We start from the raw sequence: 13,555 nt of genomic DNA on the forward strand, positions 1-13,555 counted from the left end.
ATGCTGATTTGCTGATCAAGAAACATTTCTTATTATTACCAATGTTGAAAACAGTTGTGCTTCACAAGATTTTCAAGATTCTTTGATAAATAGATTTATTGGTTATTTATTAGTTATGTATTTGAAGCTGTTTTTGTAGCGTTGTTGTAAAGAAAAGTCTTCCTTTTGTGGAAAAATGTCCTATTTGTGTTTTCCTGAACCAGGACGTGCTCTTCAATCATAACCTCATTATGTGTGCTTCCTCCTGTGTTTGTCCCGGTCTCTGCCAGACAGATGAAAAACAAATAAACAGTTTTCATCAGGGAAACACACCTGCAGTTGAGGCTGTGAGAGCCTTCAGATGGTGTGTGTGTGTGTACCTGTGTTTATATCATCTAATAGTTAATTACAGTCTCTAACCGTCTCAGCAGCTGCTCTGTGGCGTTTGCTCACATTGTCTCCGTGTTTTCCCTCTATTCATTGATTGGAGTATTTCCATCAGTCTATAGTCATGAAGGAGAATATTAATGTGGCCCTGATCCATCAACGATGTCCCTACCTGGTTAGATGGCTGATTTCCAGTTAATTATTTGTCTTTTTTTTTTTTCATATGGAGGGGTGGCACTCACTTTTTGTCAGACTAGCCTGCTGCCTGCAGCTTCAAATCTGTTCAATGTCCAGCGATGACAGGTCCTGTGGATTTAATCCCAGTGCTGCCCAGATCCACACAACTGCAGTGAATAGGGAATCACTAGGGCTGGATCCCAATTTGAATATTTGACAGTGTAATGTAATGTGCTGTTGATGGAGAAAGTACACACTGAGTATGTAATGAAACTATATGAATATATTTGGAGATATACCATTTTGTTGCATCCTTATATTTTCTTTACATGTGTCTGTAATTTAGCATCTTGCTAAATTAATACTTTTAGGTTAATATATGTAACCAAATATATATATTTTTTTTACATCCTTTGGCATTTTTCTTTAATTAAAATGATCACCGTCAATTGTCAAAAATTGTCGAAAACTTTTTATTTATTTTTTATTCTATTTTTGGTGTACTATGATTTTGGATGCATAATCCAAACTAACTATATGGTTTCATTACACTTGTAAATGTATGCTTTTATTTAAATAATAATAATGCACTATGCATACAGAATAATGATAATAATATTAATAATTTAAAGTAATTATTACATTATTATGCCAGTTTGTATATTTACATGGTCAACGTGGAATTATTTTCTTTTTTTCTTTTCTTTTTCTTTATTTTTCATTTATTAATTTTTCATGCAGCTTTACTTGTACTGATCCCACAGAATCGAGTGATTCATTATCAGTCCTGGTGTTAGGCAGCTCATGTTACCAGTTATGCCCATCTCGTGTAGTGGGGCACGGTCTGCGAGCGCTGTTACAAAAAGACGAGGTTGCTGTTTGTGTTCAGTTTTATTTAGACAGTTTGAACGCTGCAACCAAAAGCTTGTGTGTCTGTGTGTGTGTGTGAAGCATGTGGGAGAGAAAGAGTCTATCTGTGTTTCTCCTCATTTCTGCCACAGGATGTGTACAAAGTGCTGATTGACAGCCTTCTGGGTAAAACGGCTCCCCCTCCGTTCCCATGGGACCATTTTGTGGCATGGTTAATTTATCCAGCCAGACATACAGGGATCACGTTTCCATCCGTGTCGATTTATCCAGCCGCGTCCGGAGGGAGGCGTGGGGGTCGTATCGGTGTCCCATTTGAACTTGTCGTGTTAAAATCCCTGGCATCAAGGGAGGAAATATCAAATTCTCTGTGATGTGCCGGGCGAGAGTGAAGAAGCCGCCCGTCTGTGTGTCTGTGAAATGCGGGCGTGATGTCTGCCGATAGGAATATCCCAGTGTCCACAGACGCCTCTCCAGAAAGCGATCGCAGCCCTGCAGCTGTGTGTCAAAGGCCAGAACAGCCTTTGTGCTCCTGCCTCTGGTGATGGGACGCTGGGATCGCAACAATGCTGAGTTAATTAACATGGTGTTTGTGTGAAGGGCTGCTTTTATACAAGTGTGTGTATGAATGCCTGTATTTTCCTGAGCGGATTGTATGCGTAAGTTTTGTTCGATCTATTGCCAGCTATTGTTCCTGTTGGGATACATTGGATTATGAGGTCAGTCGGTTACGGACACGTGTCTGTCCCAATATTGCCTTGTATTGACAGCTGGCAGATTCCCTCATGGTTTACACTACATTTATTTAATTAGCTGGATACATATATTCAAAAACACAAAAGAACTAAAGTTACTTCAAATAAAGCGTATGCATCAAGATGATGGTCACCTCGGGAACTACAATTTGTTTTTGTTTTACAAAAAAGTACGGTAGCACCGTGATTGTACCAGATGTACTTGTATATACCATGGTACATGTCCCAAAAAAAGAAGTAAATTAGCATGGTATGTGTCCAGTAAACTTTGTATTACCATTGTTATTATAAAAAAATAATTTGTATGTAATGCCGTACATTTCATTTTCTTTGTACATATCCAAGATCATGATAATGCCATTGTATATGCAAATAACATAGTATCACCATGGTATACATGGTATTATTGTAGTGCATAGTTAAACATGTATATGGTACAAAAACATGGTATTGCATGGTAATGTCTTGAAATATTGTTTTGTCTGGTTTCATTGACAGTTCAACATCTGTTATGATGAACCGTTTTATGTATGGCATATGCTTGGTAAATATTTGATTAGGCAAAGTGAATTTGTCTTTTGAATCGGTTCCAAAAAATGTTACACACTGTATTTGGTCCTTAAAAATCGAATTCTTTGTGTTTTTAAACTGCCTTTGTATATAATGTACAATCAATATATAATGAAAGTATTTCTCTCGCGCTCTCTTTGTTTTGCAGTGAAAGGTTCTTTGTTAAACTAAATAAAAATGGTCTGCCCAAGTTTCCCGAGAAGACCGAGAGACAATGCACACTTTTTGTGGTGAGTGTTGAGATGAAATCACTCCCAGACTAATCATGCGGAGTAATCGGAGTTGATTAAATTTTGTTTGTTTTATTCAGGATCTGGGAAGCGGCGACCTGAGAAAAGACGTGTATATTGTTGTACACATCATTAGGATTGGTAAAAGCCGATATTGTCTCCACAGAATAATTACCGATGCCAAAGACCCTGCAGGCATGTGATGAGCGCTGATTGTTTTGTGTGTGTGTGTGTGTGTAGGGAGGATGGGTGCAGGAGAGAAGAAGAACACGTGTAATGTGCAATACAGGCGTCCGTTCGGCTGTGCTGTGGTCAGCATCGCTGATCTCCTCACTGCTGACTCCAAAGACGACCACCTGCTGAAGGTCTATGCGTAAGTGACCCTACACACACACACACACACACCACGGACCGTGAAAACAGCCAAGTTTGACTTCCTGGATTCAGACCAACTCTTTTCCCTGATTGGTTGGATTGATTGAGGTTGACTGATCACCATAATTTTCATTTGCTCTACCAATGAATTTCTACAATAATGAAAACCCTGTAGTTAGAAGGGAATTTTTTTTAATTATTTCCAGGCCTAAAAATAATAGAGGATGGCATGAAACACCTAAAAAAAAAAGAAACTGTACATAAATGGCCATGTACATTGCAGAAGAAGTCAGAAGTTTTTCACACAGAATTCTTTCATGTTTTGTGGTTTGTTTGATTTGATTTTGACTTGAATTATATATGATATTATATATTTATAATGCTTTTATTGTATTTCTTTTTTTGCTTTGCAAATGCCACTGGCTAATGCACTGGCTAATGTCTACATCCAAGGGGTAATGGAGACTCCAAAAAGGTGTTTTCCCCATTCAAATTTTAGGATGTTTTCTGTGTTTGGGAGACATTTTTATAATGATTTTTATCTAAAGAATTGGTGCCTGAAATACAAAAGCAATAGTGTGGCCTACTTTGCACTGGAGGGCAGACACAGACAGCTGTGTTTGGCTCGAGATCTTTGATGGTTGACACTCACACATTATCAGCTGGCTCGTGGCCAGTCCTCTGGGCTGTTAATGTGATTGCTTTATATCTGTGTGGCTGTGTGATTGAATCCGGTACGCTGATTGTCCTCTGTTTTTTTTTGTTTTTTTTTGCAGTTGCAACACAGAGAGCGATTGGAGTCAAACTCACGACAACATCATCAAAAAAGTCAACTCCAGATACAACCTTTCAGGCTCGAACACAGGTAATGAAGCTGCCACAACCTTGAGATTGAGTCAAGTCACTTATTGAAAACAATCTGCATAAACGGATCATAAATTACCATGGTTATGACATCACAACTGCAACCATATTAACATAAGACTGCCCATGGTTACATATCAACACCTAATTTAATGTCCAGCAACTTGGTTGGGGACTCATTGTACATACAAAATAGGTTAGCCAATTATAACAGGTAATTTACATGAGTCTTAAAGGTACAGTAACAAAATAGCCTTTAAATGTCAGAGAGAGGCTGGAAATGGTCATGAAAACCCCAATTAAGACTGTTTTTAGTGCATGAAACTTTAATAAACATTATAAATGGACTTTAGGGAAAATAAAACCTTCAAAAGTAAATGAAATACCCCCATTTCAGCATAATGCTTGTGTACGCGGTTTGCCAGCATATCTGGCGGTGGTATAAAGATGCTTGGCTCTCCCAGAAACCTAATTTGCATGATGACTTCGAAGTTAATAATTTTAGATCTAAAGACGCATGAAAAGACCCTCAGGGTGGCTTATCCAAAAATGGTAATACATTTCATTTCGGCAGGGAAAAAAAGATTTGCACATAAAGAAGCACAAGTATCCAGATGGTTGATTTGCAGATTTTTTTTTGCGATTTCTGCATTTTCTGTGAGGAGCTCGTAATTGCACGCAGCACCTCCGCATCCGTTAGATGTTGAGCAATCACACTGCAAAGCCAGGGAATACATCAATTATTTAATTTATTCGACACGTTCTTCAGCACACCAGACAATGAACAATAATGCTCACAAAAGTACCATCTTGCTAAATTTGATCTGAATCAATGAAGATATGATTTCTTCTAATATATGACATTATTCAATGCAGCTTTGTTAAACGCCTGCTCATGCACTGAGAGACACACTCATCAGCCATGCTGTTTATTTTTATTTTTATAGATTAATCTCTACCACATCAGTTATGCTGAACAGGACAAAGAAACCGCTTTATCAGGACCTTTTTAGATAGAGTGATTATGATAGTGGAATTAAACTATAATTGGACTATAATTAAGGCGCAATGTTACATTAGAGATCAGTCAATATATAGTTTTTAGTGCTTGTCAAACTCCAATTTTATTGTTTTGTTTTGTTTTATTTTATTTTATTTTATTTTAACATGTGCATTCGTTTTACGTTTAACCTTGACACCCAGAAATTAATCTAGCTTATATTGTGACTATGCATTCAGATGTAAATCATTTGCATGGAAATTTCTAATTGCGGCAAAGTGCTGGCTGTTAACGTAACATTTCTATTTGGGTAGGTTTAGTTTGGCTCAATTCCCATGTACACGGTCTGAATCTGTCTGTGTGATTAATGGAGACTTTGTGCGAGCTCAGTAATTGAATAATTCTCCAACAGCACTTCTCTGACCCTGTGCCATCAAACGGCGATTATACAGCATAAAGCCATTGCCATTGAGTATGTGCCAGACAGTTCATGATCAACCTCGGCACTGCTTCAGAACATCATTAAGAGCTGCAATAGCACAGAGCCTGATACATGCTTGCTTAATCATTGCACTGTCATGTACCGATGGGCTATTATATTGTTTTCCATCCCAAAGCTCAGCAAAACTCTGGGCAGAGAAGTCAAGGCATCTTTTGGGAAATGAGGAAAATAGGTTGAAGGTGGTTGGAAAGGACTTGTGAGATGATGATACGATGATGGCGATATGGATCGATTTCTGTTTTATGTGTTTAGAAGTGTGACAGAAAGGACTGATAGTGTGTTTTTACAGTACATCACATAACTTTCACAATACAATTGTCACAAGTACCGCAATTTAAACCTCTTAAATGTGAACCAGAAACTCTGCCAAATCTCATCACATCCTGTCAAACGGAGAGAGTAGAATGTGGGAGGATTATTATATCCAGAGCTTTCTAATGAATATTCATCATGTCCTCTCTTCAGTGAATACCTTTGAATATTCATTATGTGCAGGAGAGAAGTTTTCTTGGTGTCAGTCTGTTGGGCGAAGATCCATTCATTAAGTGATTTGAGAAAGCTGTGAATAATCATCTGTAATTATCTCATATTATGCTCTCTTTGTTTAAGAATAAATATGAATATTTGATGTGTGTGTGTTCAATCCAGGTCTGGCGGTGGCACTCCAGTTGCTGCACGGTGACATTGAACAGCTGCGGAGAGAATATATGGTCCTTTTCGCCAGAGGAGTGTCCATAACCAAAAAACTGGGCTTCTCTGATGTCATCATGCCAGGTGAAAATAAAACAATAACTAATTTACTTAGTCATTATATTCTAGAAAGGCTCTGTTGCGACAAATCTCAAATATCTGCTACAAGTGTTAGCCTGCCGGCTGATTTGCTCTTCTTGGCATGCTCAGTACTTTGACAAACGTGACTTTTCTTGTCAGACTGATACAATCCAACACACCTCGACTCATAATAATTAGAAATTGCACAAAGTCAGCCAATCGGATTATAGCTTGCAAGTTTGAGAAGCTCTTGCTGTGTTTTGTGCAGCATGCATCAGACTATTTTCACTCTCCGTCTTTCCACAACTGACCCAGATGTTTTGGTTGCACAAGCAGCCTGTCTCCTGGATGAATGTGCCATCACTGGCAGTAACTGTGCCTTATGGCTGCCGGATTCATTATTAGTCCTTTGCTGTAGGCTGATCTTCCCTCTTTTTTTCAGCGCGTGTGTGTGTGGTTGTGGTTGTGCATATTCTCGCAATGGTCATTCTCATTCACCAGTTCTGTTTCTGATCTTCCAGGAAACTCACTGTGATTTTTTTAAAAATATATATCTGATTGTTGCCACAGCAACTGTCATATGGACATTAGTTGGCATGACTACTGGTTTGAAGTTGCGTCTTGAAATAGGACTGCACACACTTAATTGTATTACACACACACACACACACACGCACAGGAACCCATACTTCCTCCGCTTGGTGGTTTAGGTGGCGGAAACTCTTTGTCCCCTTTATTTGCAAAAGCTACAATGCTTTAAAATGTGTCCCACAGTGCATTTTATGTGTGCAAAATAATCCAACATAGTCTCAGGAATGTTCTTGTTTCCTCTACATGGGCGAATAAGAACTGGTACATCATGAAATGTGTGTGTGACCTACTGTTGGCCGTAACATTTGCATCTACAAATGTGAAAATGTGCACGCTCATGTGGTTGTCGAGGCACAGCCGGTCGGTGAAAAATGACAAGGTGCAAAATATGTAGTTGCGTTTCCTGTGTGATCGAGAATATGTGTGTTTTTGCTAATCATTCATAGCGGGGTTTATTAGAGTCACAGGATGTACCTGCTGAGGACGTTTGGGAGGGATGAACTTTCATAGGAGTGTAGTTATGCTCCTGTGTCATAATAATGATGACACTTTATCATTAGTCTGTGGTGCTTTGCCACAAGCACCCAGGCCTGGTTTCACAGACTATTTCACAGAATAGTTCAATTAGGACATTTCAGTAGTTTTTAAATAAAATGTGCCTTAGAAAAAAAAAAAACTTTATACAAAACAATGGCACTGACATATTTGAAGATAGATTTGTCAGTGCAAGTTGCTTTCAGTTAAACCAGCTCAAACATGCATTTTAGTCTTGGACTATTTTAAGCCTTGTATGTGAAACCGGGGAAAAAGGTGTTATATTAAACCTGCACCAATTGTGCTACGACTCGAAGGATACCTCAAATCATGTTGCTAGTTGAGGAGAGAAGTGCTTTTGCATTTCTATTCAATTGATGTCAGAGCATTTCCATTTCAGCATCAATTCGAGTTAAAAAAACATGAGAAAAAGTATTGGTCTGTGGGCTTTTCTGCTGAGCAAACAACATTAAATCAATGTACATGGTAAAAAGTCATTCGATCTGTGTGAAGGCATCCATTGGGACACGTAGTTTCACTTTAACATTGAAAATCCATGCCGAAAATGCACTTTTGGCGCAAAATCTTAATGTGGGATCTAGATTGTGAACAGTTGCAAGTTTGAACCCAGTTAAAGTGAAACTGAGAGTCACTGATCAAAGCCTTTAACCCAGATTTACTCTAGAAAATGGTCTCAACTTTTTATAAAAAATTATATATGTCATCGCTGTCGGGCAGAATCCTCGTGTGTCCAAAACTGCTACTTTTCATTTGACCAAAATCAAGCTCAAAAGGAGTTACAAAGTTTTTGGATAGATCATTTTGGAAATATGTGTTTTGTACGTCATTAGATATATTTAGTGTTTCTTGAGTAAAGAAAATGCTGTACTTGTTGAAAGAACCAGTTCTTTATTTACCCTTGCATTGCAAACAAGCAGAGACGGTCCAAAATGTGTGTGGCACTTGATTCACAATAGAGGCGGGTGGAGTTATGAGGTTTAACTGACAGTTTGAGGATCCAAGGGAGATACAATGTTTTTTGTAATACTTTTCATTGGTCAATAATTTGCATATCCCAAGTACAGATGTAAAGACTGACCAATAGTAATGATTTACGAAAAAAAAAAAGCTGAAATATGGAGATACAAGGTTTCTGTAGATTACTGAGAAGCTTCTTCATTTTTTTTGGATGGATTTCTGGTGTCCCAGTTTTTTTGCATTTATGGCATCATACAACTGTTCTATCTTTTCTTTTCCTAAAGGTGAGATGCGAAATGATCTATACATCACACTGGAGAAGGGCGAGTTTGAGAAGGGAGGGAAGAGCGTGGCGAGAAACGTGGAAGTCACCGCCTACGCGCTGGACGTCGATGGACAGATTCTCAAGGTTTTTAGACTGATAAATGTTCCTTGTTCCACTTGATTACATATAAATATACATGATCTTGGATACCAGGTAATATAAAGTGAAAAGCTGATCAACGTCTGACATAGATGAACAGCCATCGAGTTGGAGAGGTGAGCGGTCTGTGGTTTTCCGTATCCTCACTCACTCCGTGTCTGTTGACTCTCTCTCTCTACAGGGGTTTGTGGCCGTGGGTTCGGGTGAGCCGGGCGGAGACGAGTATCACACTTTCGTGCTTTACCACAACAACAGCCCGCGATGGGCAGAGCTAATCAAGCTTCCCATCCCTGTCGACATGTTCCGCGGCTCTCACGTCCGCTTCGAGTTCCGCCATTGTTCCAGTAAGTCCGACACTGCTTAGAAAAGACATTGTTCTTTTTGTTCCTCAGTTTATGATGCTTTTAATATTCACATAATACATAAGGCTGAGGCAAGACGGTATTTCCCACGCTTAGTAGAAGCAGAGCTTGAGGGAGGAAGTTAAATTAGCTGAATTTCAAATGAAAGAACTGAACTGTGTGAGTCAGATCACTAGTGGGTAAGTATAATCATCAAGGAATTTTGATTAATATGGGACATTTTTTATGCAAATACGTCCAAGTTAAGCATAGAGATATGTGCTTGAGTCAGTGCTTTATTTATCAGTTGTATAGACTTCCTGTACACCAATACACCTCAAATCATCTGCAAGAAATGATAGACCAGTATGTCTTTCCATTCTGGTTTATGCTGGTTTTGGTGGAGTGCGTGAGTGCGTGAGTGCGTGAGTGCGTGAGTGAGTGCGTGCGTGAGTGAGTGCGTGAGTGAGTGAGTGAGTGAGTGAGTGAGTGAGTGAGTGAGTGAGTGAGTGAGTGAGTGAGTGAGTGAGTGAGTGAGTGAGTGAGTGAGTGAGTGAGTGAGTGAGTGAGTGAGTGAGTGAGTGAGTGAGTGAGTGAGTGAGTGAGTGAGTGAGTGAGTGAGTGAGTGAGTGAGTGAGTGAGTGAGTGAGTGAGTGAGTGAGTGAGTGAGTGAGTGAGTGAGTGAGTGAGTGAGTGAGTGAGTGAGTGAGTGAGTGAGTGAGTGCGTGAGTGCGTGAGTCCATTGTTAATTCCACATTGTTCATATTGCCTGTCCTCAATCTGCAACCCGGGTGAGCATCGAGTATGTTTTAAAAGAATAAGCTGACATGTAATGTACAGTGTTTGTGTTCTCCAGCGAAAGACAAGGGGGAGAAGAAGCTCTTCGGATTCTCATTCGTTCCTCTAATGCAGGAAGATGGGCGGACTCTGCCCGACGGCACTCACGAGCTCATCGTTCATAAGGTACAGCTGTCAAAATATTTCGTTGACTTTTCTGCAACAAATGCAATTTCAAGAGCCACAGTATGTCAAATGACAAATTGTCCTGGCTGACATGCATTTCATTCTGCATGTTCCTTTGAGCCTAATAAAAAGCCTTGAATTGAAAAAGTGCTTCCTTATTAAAAAGTGTAAGAGTTAAATAACCGTGTCGGAGAACACATCCCTGAGGCACACCCAATTTAAGAGCATGCTTCGGGCACAGCTCTGGTAATTGCAGACTGTTGAAGTGTTTCTGCATTTAGCAGGCTTAAAAGAGGTCACAAACACACATGCACACGCAAAGTGCTGCTGTTATTTGTGTCATGTTGTACTGTCACTCCTCACACTCCATTAGTAGTTGTTATAAACATTAATTCATTCAAAAAGCCTCTGAATGAATAAAAGACAAGTTTTATAATGATAATACAACAATGATAATGTGCCAATTTCCAAAAAGCTAATTTTTGCAGCTTAGTAATGTCTATGTTGTCTTTTATTTAAAAATAGCAATTCAAATCCCATTTTCTATGTGTCCTATTTAAATCGAACCACGTAGAACACATGCAATAACTTTTATTAGTATATATGAAATAAAATTTGAGAGGCTTAGTCCATACTGTATATACGGGCCCAGAATGACACTCAGAGCTACTCGTGGCCTATTTACACATGCTAAAATAGGGCGGTTTGTTTCAGCGTTTACACACAAGTCTCAATGCAGCACACTAGAGATCACTGTTGTGCCGTGTCACTGGTCATGTACAGCATACGGTCCTTGTGCATTTGCTCACAGTTCTGCTGACCACTTGCGTGTAGCACTTTGAGTAAGATAAATGATAAAAAAAGAAATAAAAAGTCAGCTGTTTGCATTTCTGCTGGAGGCAAAAGAACTGCTGACTGAATGTGGAGCGATTGCATGATGCTAATTAAAGAAATGGTCCACCCAAAAATAAAACTAATGTCGTCATTGTTTTTGAAATCCCATGTGACTTTATGCCTTCTGTGGAACACAAAAGAAGATGCTTTGCAAAATGTTCACGCTGCCCTTTTGGGTGAACTAAGTAGTATCTTTTTTCATGCATGTTTTACAGTGTGAGGAGAACGCTAACCTGCAAGACTGTGCTCGCTACCTCAAACTGCCCTTCTCGAAATCAAATCTGCCTGGCAACAACCAAACTGTGAAAGGCACTAAGGAATCCCTGTGGATAACTTCATTCCTTTGTTCTACCAAACTCACTCAGAACGGTAATGTGCTTGTGTGTGTGTGTGTGTGTGTGTGTGTCTGTGTCTCGCCATACGGGATACTTTTTTTCCCTCTATTTGGAAGTTTTCTTGGCATAATAGCTGATATGTAGCAACACCCAACCTGATGCATCACAGAACATGGGAATATTTGGGCGGTTGCAAGCAGGGTTTGGCAAAGTCTGTTTCCTGACAAAATAAAAAAGGCATGTCATAACAATAATCATTTTTCCTGCAGGTGACATGCTGGACTTACTGAAGTGGAGAGCCCATCCGGAGAGAATCACTGAAAGCCTCTCTAAACTCAAAGAGATCGATGGCTCAGAAATAGTTAAGGTCAGCTGCACTTCAGAGCCATGCTGTTGGTTAATGAACATGTCAATCATAGTAACCTTTGCCCTAATTGGTGCACTTTACTAATACAGTCAAATATCTTTTATCAGTTTTTACAGGATACACTGGACACGCTTTTCGGCATTTTGGACGAGAGCTCACAGAAATATGCACTTAAGGTGTTTGATTCTCTGGTAGGTAAAGACCCTGATTTCTGGCACAATACAGGACAATGAAATTACATTTTGCTTATTGTCAATATGCATTTTTGTATTTTAGGTGCACATTATAAACTTGCTCCAGGATAGCAAGTTCCAGCATTTTAAACCAGTCATGGACACCTACATTGAAGGCCACTTTGCAGGAGCCCTGTCATACAGGTACATTAAACACTCAGTGTTTCACTCTGTCCAGAAATTTGAAGCATTCAACTGTCAGGATCAGTGTTGAGGAAAGTTACATTTAAAAGTAATGTGTTACAATATTGTGTAACTCCCTAAAAATGTAACTAATTATGTTACTTAGCAGTAAATTCATTAAGTCTATATAGCATACACCTTCATTTTCTTTTAAAAAACACATTTAGAGTATTATTACATTCTGTCTACTTAGAATATTTCCTGATCCCTTAAAGCCATGTATGCCATACAATAGATCTCTTAACATTTATGGGTTATATTACCTACTGTACAACTCTTTTTATTGAAAGTTTAATGTAATGTGTTTCGTTTATTTTGTACTTTTTATGGAGAAGAGAGATCATTTTAATACAGTAGTTTAAAATTGTCTAAGCAAATTAACTATTTCCCCACCACTATTTTTTAAAAGTTGCCAGCATTTTTGATAATTTTCACAAACATTTCATGGCCCCAAGAATATTTTGTTGTATGCATATCTGAACGTTCAATATATCAAAAGAAAGAAAAACTTGTTTAATTCTAGCTTCATGCATGCTTTTTTTATCCACACTTGAATGTGGGTAAGTTTCATAAAAAAGCAACATTTTAATCAACAAGCTGAGAAAATCCTAACCCTAACCCTTTTTTTAAAGACTACAATGTGCATAAGCAATGCTTTTATCGCTGGTTTCTGCTCCTTTTGATCTGGATATTCAGTACGCTTTAAGAAAATACGTAATAGCGCCCCCCTACTATATAAAAGTAAAAAATGGAAAGCCGGGAAAATTCCATCGATGGCGGCGAAAGAGTTAATTAAACAGAATTAAAAAAGTTATCTGATTACTCAATGCATGCTACTTGTAATGCACACTGGTCAGGATGGCCGAATAAGAGCCATTGATGTGAAATTGCAACACAGATTTATGTAAATACACTGAAAAGTTCACATATGTTTTTGTGAAATGCTTGTGAAGTGTGCTTGTGCTGTTTTTCACTTAAACAAATGCCACTTAATGGTTTGATATTTTGTTATGTTATGCAAGATATTTGATAAATGTGGCTGAAGTGCCCAAATACTTTTTTAGGGTCATTGTATAGTTTGTTTTTGTCCACACACAGACAACAGGACTTTTGTTCACAGCTCTCTTGAAACCTGACTTCTTCACTCGATAAACACTCAATTTTACTGCATGTTCATTCATCTGGGTTAGAGATCAGCCAACATTACAGCCTACACAGTTATCCAATATGCATAT

The 13,555-nt window shown here is 38.7% G+C and overlaps 1 protein-coding gene across 1 annotated transcript in view; it reads left to right on the plus strand.

The window, feature by feature from the left end:
* The window catches only part of dock4b (dedicator of cytokinesis 4b), an 86,316-nt gene that overhangs the window by 39,703 nt on the left and 33,058 nt on the right, over nt 1-13,555 (plus strand). The window contains exons 9-20 of the mRNA XM_079624217.1: nt 2,884-2,965; nt 3,046-3,106; nt 3,206-3,338; nt 4,117-4,205; nt 6,355-6,480; nt 8,865-8,989; nt 9,186-9,348; nt 10,202-10,308; nt 11,418-11,571; nt 11,807-11,904; nt 12,012-12,095; nt 12,181-12,281. Coding sequence (XP_079480343.1) covers nt 2,884-2,965; nt 3,046-3,106; nt 3,206-3,338; nt 4,117-4,205; nt 6,355-6,480; nt 8,865-8,989; nt 9,186-9,348; nt 10,202-10,308; nt 11,418-11,571; nt 11,807-11,904; nt 12,012-12,095; nt 12,181-12,281 — 1,323 coding nt within the window. The remainder of the gene's footprint in view (nt 1-2,883; nt 2,966-3,045; nt 3,107-3,205; nt 3,339-4,116; nt 4,206-6,354; nt 6,481-8,864; nt 8,990-9,185; nt 9,349-10,201; nt 10,309-11,417; nt 11,572-11,806; nt 11,905-12,011; nt 12,096-12,180; nt 12,282-13,555) is intronic.

The sequence above is a fragment of the Phoxinus phoxinus genome (assembly GCF_949152265.1).
Source record: "Phoxinus phoxinus genome assembly, chromosome: 9".
Lineage (NCBI taxonomy): Eukaryota > Metazoa > Chordata > Actinopteri > Cypriniformes > Leuciscidae > Phoxinus > Phoxinus phoxinus.